Raw genomic sequence first — 19419 nt, 5'->3', positions numbered from 1 at the left:
GTTTCAGGAAGCAGCTGCACAAAAGATAGCAACGTGAAGATAATCTTTCAGCATTTTTAGACGAGCGTCCTTATCATCTAGGTGTGCGAACAGCCCCCCTGCTCAATCCCCCTACGTCAGGATCAGAGAAAGTCAGCGCAAGAGAGGCAGAAAAGTAAGCCAGGTAGCTTCTCAGCCATCTGCCAATAGCGTGCCTTGTATGAAATCAACTGGGCAAACCAACTGAGGAAGCATGTACCAGAAATTAAAAGACCCATTGTCCGCAGAAATCCGCGAACCAGCAAAAAATCTGCGATATATATTTAAATATGCTTACATATAAAATCCGCGATGGAGTGAAGCCGCGAAAGGCGAAGCACGATATAGTGAGGGATTACTGTACTATTATTCTACTTACGTAATAAAGAAGCTTCAAATGACTGAAGAGTAGTGAGTATAACATTTTCAGGTTGTTAAAAGAAAGTCTTTATATGAATAAAAACCTTTGTGTCAAACCAATATCAACTAAAAGAAACAAAAAATTAGGTGTTTTAGGAATTTCCTCAAAACTAGAATTTACCATACATATCCAGGGCATTTTATGATGCACCACCCTGGAATCTATTTTTTTTTGTTTCAAGTCTGTCGACTATCATTGTACCAAGTTTAGATTGCGTAATAATAGCAGCAGCTCTCTACTCGGTTTTTGCACATTGAATAATTTCTTTTTCTTTTGTTATATACTTGAATAAAACCGCACTTGTTTTGTTGTACCTTTTGTGAAAGTGTTTTTTTGATATTTGGACTTCAGTCTTCACACATTATACACTTCACATCAGCATTTAGTCATTACAATAACATGAAAAAAGTTTGTTTTAGTTATGTTATCATTTCTTGCCTCACATTTCCTGTCATCTTACATTTACACCGATATTTGTACACCTGGAACATATGAAATTATGTATTCCAAATAACGTTATATTATTTACCCTATACAATTCCAGACACCTAACTCCCAGATACATAGACTTCAGCTCTGAGAATTTTGCGATCAGCTGGCTCAGTGGGGGATGAGATATCAGGCTACTTGTGCTGATTGATACATTTGCAAAACAAAGACAATGATGAGGAGGTGCAAGGCAATTTAAGGTGGCCCTGCATTATGAATATTTTCCTAGGCTTCAGAGGTTCTAGTCTTAACAGTTATTTTGCTTTCTCCATGGTTCAGTATCCAGCAAAGTCAGTTCTGCTCTGCATAAATTTAAATTGACTGTTTATACACAAGAAGTTACCAGGTGTGAACACTATCTCTTAATTACCCTCAATGTTGTTAACTTGTGTTTGTCAAATTCTGTGTATATTATCAGCCCAAACATTCAAGGATGTGTAAACTTTTGATCAGGCCCATTTGGGTGATTTAAGTTATCACTCCTTAATTAAAAGGAAACCTTTTGGCATGATTACTTGTATTTTCCAAACGATGGCTAGTATTTCACAAATTCTGCCAGGGTATGTAAACTAATGGGCACCACTCTGTGTGTGTTTGTCTGTCTGTGTGTGTGTCAGTTTGTCTGCCTGTGCGTGTGTGTGTTCGTGTGTATGTATAGAGAGAGATAGAGAGATGCTCCGATCAGTTTTTTTTTTTTTTCTCCTTTGTTGTTTAAAAATACCTTTTACACTAAACCCCTGCATAACCAAATGCATAGTGTTATGTCCTATATTAAAGTGTTATCTTTGGTATTTTTATAATTAACCTATAGGCCATAGGTGTTAACTAGTCTTTTTGTGTTAACAAAATTAAATTATCTATGTGAAGTGACCATAAAAATGCTAAAATAGATCAAATTTCTTTACAATACATACATTAATAAAATATACACAAAAATATTTACCCATAATACATATGCAATAAAAGAAAATAAAATAAGGTAAAATTCCGTTACAACAAATATTGTTATAACAAACTTTTCATTACAACAAAGTATTTTTACGGTCCCAACAGTTTCCCCCAAGACAGAATCTATAAAAAATATTGTTACTACGAAAAACATTCAGCAGATACTTTAATTACAATGAAGTACCCAGAAGACATTGAAATGCCTGAATTAATAATTCACAAAGCAATTAGCTCTGTGGTCACAGCTCAGTTGTGCACAACAATCCCTGAGCATTGTAAATGTTTCAATTTCTTCGAACGTTCCCCAAACAATTTATTTATTTATTTTTTTTATTTTTTTTTGCTGCGTTTGTTGTTCAGTGATACATTTTGCTTATTGCTCGTAAACATTTGAAAAATATCCATTGGAATTGAACTCATTTTCATCTTCCTATAGAAAGGCAGACACGAAAAAATGACAAATTTACATTTCTATTAGTGTGCCACTCCTTTAAGAAAAAGCAAAGTACTGTAACTGTCAATCTCCTGGGGCCACAAAGATTTTACTGCCAGCTGGGGTTGGCTAATTCACTTTTGGGATCATCATGAAATTACAGGCAAAGCAATCTGTGGAGAAGAATCTGCAGTTCCAATTGAAAAAGCAAACGAACAGCGTGCTGGTGAAATCAGGAAAATCGTTTAAACTTATGAGCCTGAAGACCTCTACAATGCTGATGAGACTGGAATCTTCTACCAGCTGCTACCACATCGCACATTAGCACTCAAAGGTGATCCGTGCCAAGGAGGGAAAAAAAATGAAATAAAGGTTGACCGCTCTACTTTGCTGCAATTCAACTGGCAGCTGCAAAGTTATTCTTCTCATCATTGGCAAGTCGACCAATCCTCGGTGTTTTAAGTGTGTTACATTCCTTCCCTGTGAGTATAAAGCAAACCAGCGAGCTTGGATGACTCGACATTTTGGGAAACTTGCTGCAACAACTTGACATGGATATTGTGACGCGTGAGTCACTGTCTTGCACCACAAAACACTAGGATGAGTCTCAGTACTTTAACAAAACCATCTTTATTCAACTTGCTTATTTATTATAGCAGGAGCTACCACTCTTCTTTCTATACACAGACGCAGCAAATGGGCAGAGTCGGGCCAGGTCAGTGGCCAAGTTATAGTGGCTTAGTATAGCGCGAACTTGATCAGCTCGGTGCTGTGAGCCTACGTTTGCCCCAACAACAGACAAGCAACCTTCCACAGATGCGGCAATCGCGCTTCAGGATGCACTTGGGGGGGGGGGGGGGATCCCCCATCCCCCAAAAACAGTTCAGAAACATCACAGTATGAAGATGAAAGGAAGTTTCTGCTTCTGATTGATCACTGTGCTGCCCACAACATGCTTCCACATTTAGATAATGTTCGCATTGAGTTCCTCCCACCCAATTGCCCAGCAGTGCTTCCTTCATTGGATTTGGGCATCATTCACACCCTGAAAGTGTATTATCGCAAGGAAATGCTGAGAAAAATTCTCATCAGCATAACTTGTCGACAGGAGGAGATTAAAATTAACAAGAAAGAAGCTATTGAAGTGATTGCAAACACCTGGACGCAAGTTAAAGAAAGCACTATAGCGACAAATACAGAATCTCATTACTGCGAAATTTTCATTACAACAAAATATTTTTTAGGTCCCCGGCACTTCATTGTAACAGAATTTTACCTGTACTTTATTTCAGCTAAGTACATTACAGAAAAAAAAATTAAGTTTCATTAAAAAAAGTAATTTTCACCATATCTCTAACAGAAAATACATATGTATACATTTTCTCACACAATCAGTTAATTGATGTTGGCAATTAAACACTACTTAAATGTAAATATACATGCACTTATAGGTTTTAATCATATTAAATCATCGGTCATTGACTACTGCGGTTTGATGTTAAAATATACATTTACTACATTTATACAGGTGTGTTTTTTCTTCTTCAGTGTATCAGCTAGACATTCGTAATACTTGAGGTGTAATTATAAATATGGATTACAATTTTTAATTACATGGTGTTTGTTTCTTATCAAAACTTATGCTGTATTTGACACAACAACAAATAATAAACACAGTACAAATCTTTAAAAAGTCCTATTGTTTACTAAGCAGCAATTTCAAATTCATCTTTCTCTTTTTTCCAATTATGTAAAAAAATGTAAGCTTCTGCACTTGAAACAAGCTTGCTGTCCAAACTAAAACAATGTCCATTTTAATTTTAAAGGACAAAATAAAATGATCTGAACCCATTAAAGTAGATTTTCTTGTTGTTTGTCTAAATGGCACATAATGACTTCTCAGATTCCCTTTTCTCAGTTTCTTTAAAGGCTAATATTCCAATCATCTCTTGTGCTCTGATAAAACAAGTTTCCACTCGCTGCTCTTATTTTACATTGCAGGAATTTTGCTGCAAAAAAAAAAAGAGAAGCATGCTGACTCAACTACAGTAAAACCTTGTGTAAAGGAACTCTACAACTAAATTACTGCAAAGTTTAGAAACAGTTTTGTGATAGGACAATTGGACAATTTTCAGATGACTGATTGATCTTTTTTAGTGAACATTAGCCGATTTAGATTGGAGGCTGGTAGATCGGAGGATCTCTAATACATATATAGATAATTTTACAAAAAGCAAAAGACACACCGCTAATACCCCCTAATTCTGATACAGTTCCTCGCATTATAACCCATTTGCTTCCCGTGTTTTAGCCAATTTTGCACCCATCTACACACTGTGCTCTAAATTTCTACTTTTAAGTTTGATGCCCAACCTCTAATGTGGTTATGAAAATCCACATAAATAATATCATTTGCACCTCTATAATCATATCCTTTTGTTGTTTCCTCATAGAATTTCAGCATGTTAATAAAGCATGACCTTCCCTCTCTAAACTGCTATTGACTATTTTTTGGCATGTGATGTTCAATCTTTTCCTTAATTTCTTCCATTAATTCACCTGTGATGCATGTTAAGCCTACTGGTCTAAAGCTAAGTAGCTCTACAGTATTTGTCATTTTCCAGTCCTTAAGAATTTCCCCAGTACATAGAAACTTTCAAAAAATATGCATGAAGAGTTATTATATATATAAATATTCACTAAGCTCTTTAAGCTGCTCTGTAGGATAAATGTTCTGGTCCTAGTGATTTGTTAGATTTCAATCTATTTAAGCAGTACTTTTCCCTCTATAATTTCTAAATCACTAAGCACTTCCTTAGGTAGTCACTTTTACTTTTAGAGGATATCAATTTCTTCACAGGTGCAAATGTCAATAAGCTCAGGCACAGGCTATTTGCAATTAGTGTAAGAATAGATATTAAATAAACCTAAAAAGAACTACCAAGATACAGTGTCTGTTTCAGAGTATTACTAATAACTTTTCTAGATCTGCTTTTGTCATTATAAGCTTAAATATGGTCAAAGTCTTTCATTTTTATTAGTTGCAGTAGTTACAAGTCTAGGTTTAATTTTTGAGGACAGATTGATATATGGAAAAGCTTGCATGTCTGTTCAGTGTCATTGTTTGTCATAGTACAATTATTAATCATACCTACCAACAGCTTTAATTTAATAATAGAAGATAGCAGGAAAAATAAGGCAGCATTGACAACCAATATATTTAAAATAATGTATGTAAAATAGTTAACATCATAAATAAAAAGCACATTTTGAGTATTTCCAGTAGGAATGTACTTTTTCAATGTAGTGTTAGAAGTGCAGGTTAATGGTGATCTTAATCCACAGAAATTGTACATCTCTGTTGACTCCCAGACCCCACAGGTAATGACTACAACCAACTTGTTTCCTGGGAAAGGATAATCTGATGGCATTCAGGGACAGACTATTGTAGCCAACAGGACAGACCATTTTGAGATCTGAATTAGGCCTCCACATCAGATCATCAAGCTCCTCTCATTTGTCAGTTTCGCGATTTAACCAGAGTTTTGGCAAAGACCTCTACCCGGGGCAGTTGGTGTCCTTAACATCCTTTTCTTATGGAGGTGGTTGGGTTGAGATGTCTCCAAGGATAACAGATTTGTAAGTCAGACATATTTACATATGAATCCCAGTCTTACTTAAAATTAACTGAGTTCTTTGGTCAAATCTAATAAATAAGTATAAGCAAAGCAACTTTCTCTGGAGAATCTGCCATGAAATCTCTACCTTGAATCCATTGGCTTAAGTATTACAAAGAGTTTTCTGTTTACATATACTTGTATGTCTTATTTTGTTTTTCTTGTGGTTTAGGGATTGAGGCTATTGGGCTAATTAATGAAGCTCTTGATCAAGGAGATGCTCAGAAGACCCTAGAGGCCTTACAGCTCCCAGCTGCCAAGTTAACTGATGTCCGTCCTGCTGTGGCCCAGCACTACCAGGACACGCTGATTCTGGCACGCCGAGAGAAAGCACAGGTTGAATACTGGCTGTTACGGAATTACTAAAATGCTATTTTTTTGACACCTTAATATTTATCATCTGCTAAAAAAAGTTGGCAATTATTTTATTTGTATATGTCTTACAGAAGTGTTTGAGTTGATTTCTAGGTAAATGTGCATGTTGCTTGTCACTGTGTTTAAGCCAGGAGAGAAGTCTTCTTCAGAGATTTTATTATTTTCTTTTCCCTTCATTTTTCTCTTTTATCGTAGCTAAAAATTGATCAGTCATAGGTTGCTGTCTTGCTGCTTGTTAAATGTGTTGTTTCTGTTGCATCCAAAGTTGGACCTTCTCTGGGAGTCCCCACTCCCAAACTGCCACACTAGGCTTTCATCACTGGGTCAGCCATCTGGGTTGGCTGTCTTTAGTTTTGTCATTTAATCAAAAGAAAGCTGTTAAGACTGTCATGGGGAAGAGGTAGGTAACATAGAGTTGTAGACGAGTAAATGTGAAAGCTTGTACTTCTCTTTACTTTCATCATATTTTGAATTGGTCAGTTCAGTCACTGTTTTGCTCTTATGCTTAGTTAACCACAGTAACCAAGTGTTTTTGTTTTACACATATATACAGACTGTGTGAGAACATTGTTTTAAGATGGTTTCTTATGCATACAGTGGTGTGAAAAACTATTTGCCCCCTTCCTGATTTCTTATTCTTTTTCATGTTTGTCACACAAAATGTTTCTGATCATCAAACACATTTAACCATTAGTTAAATATAACACAAGTAAACACAAAATGCAGTTTGTAAATGGTGGTTTTTATTATTTAGGGAGAAAAAAAAATCCAAACCTACACGGCCCTGTGTGAAAAAGTAATTGCCCCCTGAACCTAATAACTGGTTGGGCCACCCTTAGCAGCAATAACTGCAATCAAGCGTTTACGATAACTTGCAATGAGTCTTTTACAGCGCTCTGGAGGAATTTTGGCCCACTCATCTTTGCAAAATTGTTGTAATTCAGCTTTATTTGAGGGTTTTCTAGCATGAACCGCCTTTTTAAGGTCATGCCATAGCATCTCAATTGGATTCAGGTCAGGACTTTGACTAGGCCACTCCAAAGTCTTCATTTTGTTTTTCTTCAGCCATTCAGAGGTGGATTTGCTGGTATGTTTTGGGTCATTGTCCTGTTGCAGCACCCAAGATCGCTTCAGCTTGAGTTGACGAACAGATGGCCGGACATTCTCCTTCAGGATTTTTTGGTAGACAGTAGAATTCATGGTTCCATCTATCACAGCAAGCCTTCCAGGTCCTGAAGCAGCAAAACAACCCAGACCATCACACTACCACCACCATATTTTACTGTTGGTATGATGTTCTTTTTCTGAAATGCTGTGTTCCTTTTACGCCAGATGTAACGGGACATTTGCCTTCCAAAAAGTTCAACTTTTGACTCATCAGTCCACAAGGTATTTTCCCAAAAGTCTTGGCAATCATTGAGATGTTTCTTAGCAAAATTGAGACGAGCCCCAATGTTCTTTTTGCTTAACAGTGGTTTGCGTCTTGGAAATCTGCCATGCAGGCCGTTTTTGCCCAGTCTCTTTCTTATGGTGGAGTCGTGAACACTGACCTTAATTGAGGCAAGTGAGGCCTGCAGTTCTTTAGACGTTGTCCTGGGGTCTTTTGTGACCTCTCGGATGAGTCGTCTCTGCGCTCTTGGGGTAATTTTTGGTCGGCCGGCCACTCCTGGGAAGGTTCACCACTGTTCCATGTTTTTGCCATTTGTGGATAATGGCTCTCACTGTGGTTCGCTGGAGTCCCAAAGCTTTAGAAATGGCTTTATAACCTTTACCAGACTGATAGATCTCAATTACTTCTGTTCTCATTTGTTCCTGAATTTCTTTGGATCTTGGCATGATGTCTAGCTTTTGAGGTGCTTTTGGTCTACTTCTCTGTGTCAGGCAGCTCCTATTTAAGTGATTTCTTGATTGAAACAGGTGTGGCAGTAATCAGGCCTGGGGGTGGCTACGGAAATTGAACTCAGGTGTGATACACCACAGTTAGGTTATTTTTTAACAAGGGGGCAATTACTTTTTCACACAGGGCCATGTAGGATTGGATTTTTTTTCTCCCTAAATAATAAACACCATCATTTAAAAACTGCATTTTGTGTTTACTTGTGTTATATTTGACTAATGGTTAAATGTGTTTGATGATCAGAAACATTTTGTGTGACAAACATGCAAAAGAATAAGAAATCAGGAAGGTGGCAAATAGTTTTTCACACCACTGTATATAAGGGGACAGAAAGTATTACATATTTTCAGGTCCCTGTTAAGTTACCATATGGGAAATTTCAATGGAGTGATTTGAACTGCATCCATGAGCTAAAGGAGCCTGTGCCAGTTTAAATTTAGGAGTGAATGTCTTTATCACAATTGTCTAGCTATCTTGCCTTGTGTGTTTCAGTTTGTTTGCTTGTTGTATGTGCTAAGTTTCGTCTCAGATTTGTTACCCATAGCACTGCTATAAATGTGCTGGTCTACTGTAATTCACATACGTTACGCTATACTCTTCACAGGAACAAACTGTACATTGTCTTTGTAAATGATTGCCTAGAGTACTACATTTAGTCTGTGTTTACATTGCATATACCACTGTGACTCTGTAAGAAAATTGTCTGTCTAGGTTAGCCATATGTACGGTGTAGCTATTTATCCTTCAGTCCCTCACTTTTCTGTGCATTGTTGTGTAAGGCAAGTGCTGTCAGAAGCTAAGCGCTAGAGCTGTTCACTTCTGGAAAATGCTAGAATTAGTATGCAACTTATTATTGTTTAAATAAAATCTAAACTTCATCCTTAAAGTGGTGTGAGAATAGTTCAAGCACCTACAGCCAACAAAAACATTTCCTCAGGATGACCTGTTTTTTTAATGTGCAATTGTGCATGTTTTGCTGATGTGCTGGTGGAGTGTTGTGTCCTAAAATCTTGCCTTATATGGCCATATTCCCATACTCAAGTATGTTGTCCTCCTGAAGCTTAGCTTTAAGGAAGCTTGTACATTTCAGCTTTTTTTCCTGTGATAAGGTAAATCTTTGTAGGCTGTCATTTGTTTTTACTCGCTTCTTTTCAGACAGCCACTAAGTTTAGCTTAATTTCAGGGCATGCTGGCTATGTGAATAAGTTTCCCGGCTCCTGAATTAATAAGGTAACAGAGAAAAAATGTAATTATTTTGTTATCACTGAAGTTTAGGGATTACTGTTGAAGCCTTGTGAGTCTTTGTATACATATGCCTGATGTACCTACCTAACAATTACAGGAGAAGGAGCCAAGTATTCAGTTTTCCACAGCCACTCATTTCTCCAGATGCTGGGCTTCTCCATGTAACAAGCATTTGCTAGAATATCATCAAGCTTGTCCCTTAATGGCCATTTTATTTGCCATCCCATAGCATTCTCCATCAGAATCAACAGACAGTACTGTAATCCCAGAGCATTATATCTGAATGTAAATATTTTTCAGCAAGCAGTGTTACACTTGCTGCCTGGTTGCAGCTATAATAACTTTGATTCCTTTAGTATGATTTCATTGTAAAAATTGTGGATGGATGCTGATGATGACACCCAAGTCTTAACAGATGCTAACTAAAAAGCTGTCTTATGTCTGCTTTCTTATGTCCTATTCCCAAAGCTGTTTTCAGTCTAACTGTGAAAGTTGATGTTTAACTTTGTTAAATGGCCACATATTGTAGAGGCTTCTTTAGTTTGCACCCAATATAAAATATATATAGTCCCTTCTAATCATATAATTTTACTTTTACTATTCACCTGTTCAGGCACTTTCTTAACCTGTTTTATCTACAACAGGGCCACAGGGGGTTGGTGCCAATCCTGTCATCAGGACTTCTAGCGGAACTGGTAATGCAGTGATTCGAAAATGCGGCTGAATCCCAGTTCACACCCAAAATTTGGATACGCTACATAGACGACACATTTGTCATACTGAAAAATAACCAGCTGAATGAGTTCTACAACCATATCAACACAATATTCCCTGCAATCCAATTCACCATGGAAAAAGAAATAAACCGACGCATTAGCTTCCTGGACATCAACATTGAAAGAAATAATGAGGCCACCCTGACCACAAGTGTTTACCATAAAGAATACTATGCAGACAAGATTTTACACTTCGCCAGCAACCACCCGGTATCTCATAAACGGAGCTGTAATAAAACTCTGTTCAGAAGAGTCCACAACCATTGTAACACGAAGGAGACAAAAATGAATGAAAGACGCTATCTCTTCTGTCTTTTCACTTCAAATGGATACTCAAAAACATTAATTAATCGGAGCATACACAGACGATGCCAAAAACTCAGCAAACGATAGACTTGAACCAGATCCCCCACCCCACCTGGCACACACTCCCTTATCACCACAAGGTGTCTGAAGGTGCAGCACGCATCTTGGCCAAGTCAGGCTTGGAATAGCACACAAACCCACGAACAATCTGTGCACGGTCCTCTTTAATGCTAAAAACAAGAAATCGACAGCAGAAACACGAAACGCAGTTTATAGCATTCCATGCAGTTCTTGCCCAGCGGTATACATAGGACAAACATCAAAAAGAATAGCAACACGTATACAGGAACATCGCAACGCCGCCAGAAGAAAGGACTCACGATCACTGATCTACACGTATACTAAATCAACAGGACATACATTTAACTGGGACAATGTACAAGTAAAATGTAAAGCCAGTACTAAAAGTGCCAGAGAGCTGGCCGAATCTTGGCTATCAAATGAGAACGCCATCAACAGACACTTGGACATAAATCCAGCATATGCAAACTTAAGAAGGACATGTTCATAATAAATAAACTGTACACCCAATATCACCCCCCCCCCCCCCCCCCGCCCCGAATCACACTGACTTAGCCCCCCCCCCCCCCCCCAACGTAATTTTTTACTATATATTGCCTTTGATTCTTGTAAGTCCTCTGATGAAGGCCCCTGAAAGGGGCTGAAAGCTCAGAAATAAAAAAACTACTTTTGATATGTGATTCATTTTCTCCCTTTGTGGATCTCCAGCTGCAAAATATATATATCCAGTAAACCAAACACGGGGGTGGGCGAGCGAAGCGAGCAGGGGGGCGGAGCCCCCTAGTGTGTATGTATACATATATACACACACACTAGGGGGCTCCGCCCCCTGCTCGCTTCGCTCGCCCACCCCCGTGATTGGTTTACTGGATATACAATACAATACAATTTATTTTTTGTATAGCCCAAAATCACAGAAGACGTGCCGCAATTGGCTTTAACAGGCCCTGCCTCCTGACAGCCCCCCAGCCTTGACCCTCTAAGAAAACTAGAAAAAACTCCCAAAAAAAAAACCCTTGTAGGGAAACAATCGAAGAAACCTTGGAAAAGACAGTTCAAAGAGAGACCCCTTTCCAGGAAGGTTGGACGTGCAGTGGGTGTCAAAAAGAAGGGGGTCAATACAATACAATACACAGAACAGAACACAAGTAATCCTCAGTACAGTATAAAAATAAAAATTCTAGAAGTACGGAGTAGAATTTCACATTAGATGATATCACATAATATGATTTGGATTTGTTTTAAGTCCTGGAGACCTCACTCTTCAAGCTGCCTCCCCCATATTGCCATTCCACATCTGAGATAGCGCTATCCGATGAAAGGACCCTCATTCCCACGTCCCCAGTCATCAGGGATGACTTTACCTTAGGCAGGCAATCTACAATTTAAAGAGATTATTTTCTTGGGAATTGTTACATATGCATTATTTTCACTTTTTCTTTTAAAACTTTTGTAAAAACAATACTTGTCCTTTATTTCCTGCCCCATGCGTGGTTACATCTCTTTCTTGCCAGACGTATAATGCTGCTCGTGTTGTGAAGGGTTTTGCGGCTGAACGCACGCTAAGGATATGCCTTTGGATCAGTTGCTGTCTTTTTGCTGCTTGCTAGCTGCCTCTTCTGCCTGTCACATGTCATTGTTTTAAGAGCTGGGAGCACATGATTCTTGTCTGCCAAAAGCAACCCAACAACTGCTAGGATAGATGTCTGTGGACTTGTTTTAAATGATGGCTCACTGCCTGGTCTCGTGTGACGTTGTAAAAACAATACTTGTCTTTTATTTAAATTCTTTCTTGCAGGACGTATAACGCTATATAATATATAATAATATAGGACTTATATAATAGATAGATAGATGGATACTTTATTAATCCCAAGGGGAAATTCACATACTCCAGCAGCAGCATACTAATTAAGAAAATATTAAATTAAAGAGTGATAACAATGCAGGTATACAATAATCCCTCACTTATCGCGGGAGATAGGTTCCAAGGCCGACCGCGATAACTGAATTTCCGCGAAGTAGGGACACTATATTTATTTAATTATTTAACGTGTATTTGGACGTTTTTAAACCCTCCCTGTATTGTTTACAACCCACCATTTACTCTATTAAAAACAAGGACAACTGCTAAGCAATATGAAATCGGTAGATAAGTTTACACTTACTGTATAGCGAAGTACACGTAGCAGCTTGTAGACGGTCATGACGTCGTCGACCTTGTTGCAAAGATTCCTAAAGCAAATTCCATCCAGACTTGTACTGCCTTATCACGTCCACCTGCAACTCGTTTTGCACCCTGGTTAAAGGACACTGCGGCCGTAGATCTTATATGCTTTTCCTCCTTTTTAAATAAAAAGAATCGATGTCCTGCAGCGGTGTAGCTGTTCCCTTCCTTCAACATATCCAAAACTTTTACCTTTTCTGCAATCATTTGCATCTTCTGTTGGTGCTTGTACACGGCCCCTGAAGCATTAGCACGTTAATGATGAATGAGTGAGATGAGACTTCCTGGTTAATGCAACACTCCGTCGCTGAGCCAATCAGCAGCACACAGGAACTTAACTGCGTGCTCTGATTGGGTAGCTTCTCAGCCATCCGCCAATAGCATCTCTTGTATGAAATCAACTGGGCAAACCAACTGAGGAAGCAAGTAAAAAGACCCATTGTCCGCAGAAATCCGCGAAGCAGTGAAAAATCCGCGTTATGAATTTAGATATGCTTACATATAAAATCTGCGAAGTCGTGAATCCGCGAAAAGTGAACCGTGAAGTAGCGAGGGATTACTGTACAGACATACAATAACTTTGATAATGTTAACGTTTACCCCTCTGGGTGGAATTGAAGAGTCGCATAGTGTGGGGGAGGAACGATCTCCTCAGTCTGTCAGTGGAGCAGGATAGTGATAATATATATATATATATAGAGAGAGAGAGAGAGATAGCTGAATTGAATAGAACATAGGTAAAAGTAAAAGATTATATGGTAGTATTTTTTTTTTTCTGCTTTTGATTTCACTGCAGCTGCTGTTTCGAATTGTTGACTGCACTTTTCATTATACTGTCCCTTCATTAAATTGCCATATGTTTTGTTGTTTCTGAATTCCACAAGGGGGCTCCGCCCCCTGCTTGCTTCGCTCGCCTACCCCCGGCGTTTTGAACCCGTGCCCGCTGGGCAGCCACGTGTGAGGATGACGCACGTTTAATACGGAGCGTTCGCCCGTGTCACTCTGGGGCCCCCCACTGTTAATACGGAGCTCCGTCCGTACTATTATGCGGTGCATTGTGGATTACTGTTGACCCCGTAGTGTTTCCCGTTCCAGTTTGTATCTCAGTCAGTCGAGCTTTTGTTTTTGAAGGTTTTGAATTCTGGTCTTCATTATCTGTTACATGCTGTCCATGTGTTTGGCCCCCTCGTTTAATCTGTTTATGACGTTTTACTTTGCTTTCTACTCTGTCTTTCATTTCTGATCTCACTTTATTCTGCTTTTGCTTCAATGACACCTGGTCCGTGGTGAATATATTTTCCCTTTTTCGAGTAATAATTTTCATTTGTTTGCGATACTGTGATGTTTATCGTACTGTTAATAATGCATCACTGTAATGTGATTCACGTATTCTGTATAGTTTGGACGTGTGAGGATGACGTATGTTTAATACAGAGCGTTCGCCCGTGTCACTCTGGGTCTCCCCGCTGTTACTACGAAGCTCTTTCCGAACTATTATGTGGTGCATTGTGGAGCACTGCGGACTCTGTAGTGTTTCCCATTTCACTTCGTATCTCGTTTAGTCGAGCTCTTTCTTTTTGGAGCAGTGCCTGCCTGGTCTGCGGCATTTCAGACGCACGTTGTAGGCGCCTGCGTTCATTAATTATATCCAGGCAGGCGCGTGTTTGTATCTCGGTCACTCGAGCTGTGTCGTTTTGAATCCGTGCCTGCTTTGCATACGCAGTTTGAGACGCGCGTTGTAGGCGTCCACGTTCATTAGATCTGTCCATCAGGCTCGGTGTCGAAGCTGTGTTAGTTGTTGAGCTGTTTGGTTTTGGAGCCGAGACCGTTTTGCTTCCGCGGTTTCAGACGCGTGTCCGTACCATCTCGGGTTTGATGTATGAACCTTTGTGGACTCCGTAGTGTGTCCCGTTTCACTCTGGGGCGGGGCGTTGACTCCTCTTGTTTTACTATGTCTCCTCCTGCACCTTGACCACGCATTAGTGCCACTTACAATATGGCGGCGACGCCTGAGCCTTCCGTATTATGTCGGTTTTTACCATGCTGTGTACTTTACCGCGCCTTCCGACGCACGATGTAGGCGCCTGCACTTTCCGGGTCCGCCTCCTCTGTGTGGTGTGGACGTTTAACTGTCGTTGTTTCTGCCTTTATATTCTGTATCTCGGTGTGCATGTGTTTCGTGCCTAGGTTTTTTTGAAGCTGTTGCATTCCAGTTTTCATCATCTGTAACCCGCTCTCCATGTGTTCGTCCCCGTTCTTTAATCCCTTTATAAAGTTTTACTTTGTTTCCTACTGTGTGTTTTATTTCTGACCTCGCTTTATCCTGCTTGCGGCATGTCAGACGGTTCGTAGTCTCTCTCGTTTTACTCTGGGAGTCTCTCTCGTTTTACTCTGGGCAGGGGGGCTTTGTTCTGTAACCTGCTCTCCATGTGTTTGTCCCTGTTCTTTAACCTCTTTATGACGTTTTACTTTGTTTCCTACTCTGACGGTTCGTAGTCTCTCCCGTTTTGCTCTGGTGCGCTTGGGCTTTGTGTGGCGCCTGCGCACGTGCATAGTCTGTCCCGTTTCACTCTGGTGGGGGGCTTTATGTGGCACTTGCGCGCATGTGTTTTGCGTCCACGGGCAGGTCCCTGCGTCCATATCCGGTTTACCATTCTCGTTTAGTAATATGGATATTATAACAGTGATTATAAACCAGTGAGAAAAATAACTACAAGTAATCTACCACAACATTCAGGATCTCTGATGTTTCTCTTTGTTTGGCTAGGTTCCTGGTTATATGAGGCAGACGTTCTCTAATATTAAAACTGAAAAGAGTCAATTGGCTGCATTAAATAACTGCTGTATTTCTTTGGAGAGTTTCTACATCAAAATAATTACTCTTCTGCAAGCAGAAGTGTACATGCAAAATAGCCACTCAGAGTATGTGGTTCTGGCAATAAAACTTTACAAACCTGCCAGTCTGAGTTAAAGTGGGTGGAGATTGGGTTACACAAAGAGCTTATGTCTTTGTGTCCCTCAAGACCATATATCTTTCATTCTGGTAGTAAAGCTCCATTAATGCGGTACAGGATGCCTTCTGGCACTTGTAGTCTAGCAGAACAGGTTTCCTCTTTCCAACAGCTTGAATAAAAAAAGACTTTGTAAATACTGCCCCTGTAATGTTTCATATGCTTGCAGTTTGGAGAGTGCAAGCTTGGAAGCTTGACATCTTTAATTTATTCATATTATAAATTCCTTAATAATTTTGAATCCTGAAGACATTTTTAAGTCATTCTTAAATTTGTTATATAACATTTGTGAAAGTGAAAGAAGTTGCTTAATTACATCAGACTTTAGCTTCACCTACCCCACTCTCAGCATCTTCTCATTATTTGGCATTTATATGTTTTTAATTTAGAAAAGAGGAGTTGTGCTAGGAAAGTAATTGGCCGTTTTAATTGCTCTGGAATGTATCGCTAAACTTACTGCTATGAGGTGAATCATTCCTTGCCTTGCGCAAAGAGCTGGTTAACTGGTCTTCATTCACATTATTTAAGTTAATAAATACATAAAACCGCATACTTGTGATGAGATGATGTTTAGCGTTTAGTCCTTGTTTATAGCCTTGGTAAGCATAGTATTTCAGTGCCTACATAGGTAAACATGTTTGTTTGTGCCAGCAATACATAAAATATGCTGTTTGTGTAAAATGAGATATTTCTAAGCAATCTGAGAAACAGTTCTGTGTGTGAGCTTCAGTTCCATGTCATGTGTAAATATACAGTATCTTTTGTAGAAAACTGTACAATCAGTATAATACTGTATAAGATGCAGAAGATTTTTAATTTTGGCAATTTGCACAACATGGAAAATTCAGAAGCTTCAGAATTATTGGAAATTTGCCCTTGAAGATACAAAGTAGATTGAGTAGTGGTGTTTAATATTTATCCCACAGGAAACTCGAGATGACTCAGCTGTGCTTTGGTTGGATGAGATCCAGGATGGTGTAAGAAGATCTAACAAGGAGACTGAAGAAGCAGAACAGTGTAAGGCATATAATACCATGATAATTCAAGGGTTCACAGCAGTTCATGATATGGAAGCAATGATGATGTATGTTTAAACATCTGGTTTGAGTTCTGTCTTTCTTACCCTTTCCCTTAGTTTGTTTGGGAATTCTGGCTATCAATGAAGCAGTAGAATTAGGAGACACGGCCCAGACTTTGTTAACCTTGAAATCACCTCATGTTGGCTTATATGGTGTCACCCCAGAATGTGACCAGACGTATCAGACAGACTTGGCTGCACTGAAAAAGAGCAAACAAGCTGAAGGTAAGAAATTCATATTGAAACTACATCCACTGAAAAGTATCCATTGTCTACACTTGTGGTTACTATTACTGACACTCTTGAGTTTTGGGTATATATGATATAATCAGAAACAATTGGAAATGTACTAAGTTTTCATAATCAGAATATTGTAATAGAATGTCCAGTTATACACTACAGTGGGAAAGATATCTGTTCAACTTGCATGTAGGTTTTTTTCCCTTCCAGAGAAGAAAATAAAATTTAAGACCTAGACCTTTTAAAAGGCACCCTTGTCTAACAACTGGTTGCACATCCTTTGTCAAGGATGGCAGCCTCCAAACATTTATAGTAATCTATGCTTTTGTGCCTTTCTGCTCGTCGTTTCTCCTGCTCTTTAGTTGAAATTTGTTCTAGCTGTTACTTGTTTGTAGGATTCCTTTTATCAGTAGAAGGTACAATATTCCTCTCTAAAATACTCGGGTAATCCTCTGATTTCACAATCGGCCTAAATATATTCAAGACTTTCAGCACCAGATATTTAACTGTTGGTAGTGTGTACCTTCCTTTATAAGTGTCATTTCAAATCCTAGAAACAAATTTCTAGTATACATTGCCAAAGAGTTCTGCTTTGATTTCATCATTCCACAGAACATTTTCCTAGAATAATTTTTTCTTTAGGTAAGTTTGGAAAAAGGTACATCATGCCCTTTTATGGCCGTCTTTCAACTATTAGGTCCTTAATGCGTCTCAGACAGCATTATCCGTAAGGAACACACATTGAAAGTGATTTTTTTTAGGTTCTTCATTGGTTAACTGTAGTTGTATGAGCACAGGCAATTTATTGTAGGCGAGTCTAATTTAATTGTAATGGAAAATCTAGTTCTTCCGGTCACATAGATTTGGTTCATTCAAAAGGTGCTGTTGTGGCAACATTTCAGTTTTTATATTGTTTTCATGCCTATTTGCGGTCAATATTATTGCCACCATCTAAACTGAGCGATCAGGGAGAAGGGCCTTAGTCAGGGAGGTGACCAAGAACCCGATGGTCACTCTGTCAGAGCTCCAGAGGTCCTCTGTGGAGAGAGGAGAACCTTCCAGAAGGACAACCAATTCTGCAGCAATCCACCAATCAGGCCTGTATGGTAGAGTGGCCAGACGGAAGCCACTCCTTAGTAAAAGGCACATGGCAGCCCACCTGGAGTTTGCCAAAAGGCACCTGAAGGACTCTCAGACCATGAGAAATAAAATTCTCTGGTCTGATGTGACAAAGATTGAACTCTTTGGTGTGAATGCCAGGCGTCACGTTTGGAGGAAACCTGGCACCATGGCTACAGTGAAGCATGGTGGTGGCAGCATCTGTGGGGATGTTTTTCAGCGGCAGGAACTGGGAGACTAGTCAGGATAAAGGGAAAGATGACTGCAGCAATGTACAGAGACATCCTGGATGAAAACCTGCTCCAGAGCGCTCTTGACCTCAGACTGGGGCGACGGTTCATCTTTCAGCAGGACAACGACCCTAAGCACACAGCCAGGATATCAAAGGAGTGGCTTCAGGACAACTCTGTGAATGTCCTTGAGTGGCCCAGCCAGAGCCCAGACTTGAATCCGATTTAACATCTCTGGAGAGATCTTAAAATGGTTGTGCACCAACGCTTTCCATCCAACCTGTTGGAGCTTGAGAGTTGCTGCAAAGAGGAATGGGCGAAACTGGCCAAGGATAGGTATGCCAAGCTTGTGACATCATATTCAAAAAGACTTGAGGCTGTAATTGTTGCCAAAGGTGCATCGACAAAGTATTGAGCAAAGGCTGTGAATACTTATGTACATAGGATTTCTCAGTTTTTTTATTTTTAATAAATTTGCAAGAACCTCAAGTAAACTTTTTTCACGTTGTCATTGTGGGGGTTGTGTGTAGAATTCTGAGGAAAAAAATGAATTTAATCCATTTTGGAATAAGGCTGTAACATAACAAAATGTGGAAAAAGTGATGCGCTGTGAATACTTTCCGGATGCACTGTACAGTATATGTATATGTATATATGTATATGTGTATATATGTATATGTATATGTGTATATATGTATGTATATGTGTATATGTGAATGTATATGTGTATATATATGTGTGTATATATATGTATATATATATATATATATATATATGTATATATATATATATATATATATATATATATGTGTGTATATATATATATATATATATATATGTGTGTGTAT

General features: G+C 39.1%; 1 protein-coding gene across 1 annotated transcript in view; it reads left to right on the top strand.

Annotated features, from left to right (window-relative positions):
• Positions 1-19419, top strand: part of iqgap1 (IQ motif containing GTPase activating protein 1) — a 303190-nt gene that overhangs the window by 163229 nt on the left and 120542 nt on the right. Inside the window, exons 15-17 of the mRNA XM_051920214.1 lie at positions 6159-6322; positions 16831-16921; positions 17040-17207. Of these exons, the coding sequence (XP_051776174.1) occupies positions 6159-6322; positions 16831-16921; positions 17040-17207 (423 nt within the window). The remainder of the gene's footprint in view (positions 1-6158; positions 6323-16830; positions 16922-17039; positions 17208-19419) is intronic.

This window comes from Erpetoichthys calabaricus, chromosome 17 (genome assembly GCF_900747795.2).
Source record: "Erpetoichthys calabaricus chromosome 17, fErpCal1.3, whole genome shotgun sequence".
In the NCBI taxonomy this organism is placed as follows: domain Eukaryota; kingdom Metazoa; phylum Chordata; class Cladistia; order Polypteriformes; family Polypteridae; genus Erpetoichthys; species Erpetoichthys calabaricus.
The sequence above is the reverse complement of the archived record's forward strand: the minus strand, read 5'-3'. Positions and strand labels throughout refer to the sequence as shown.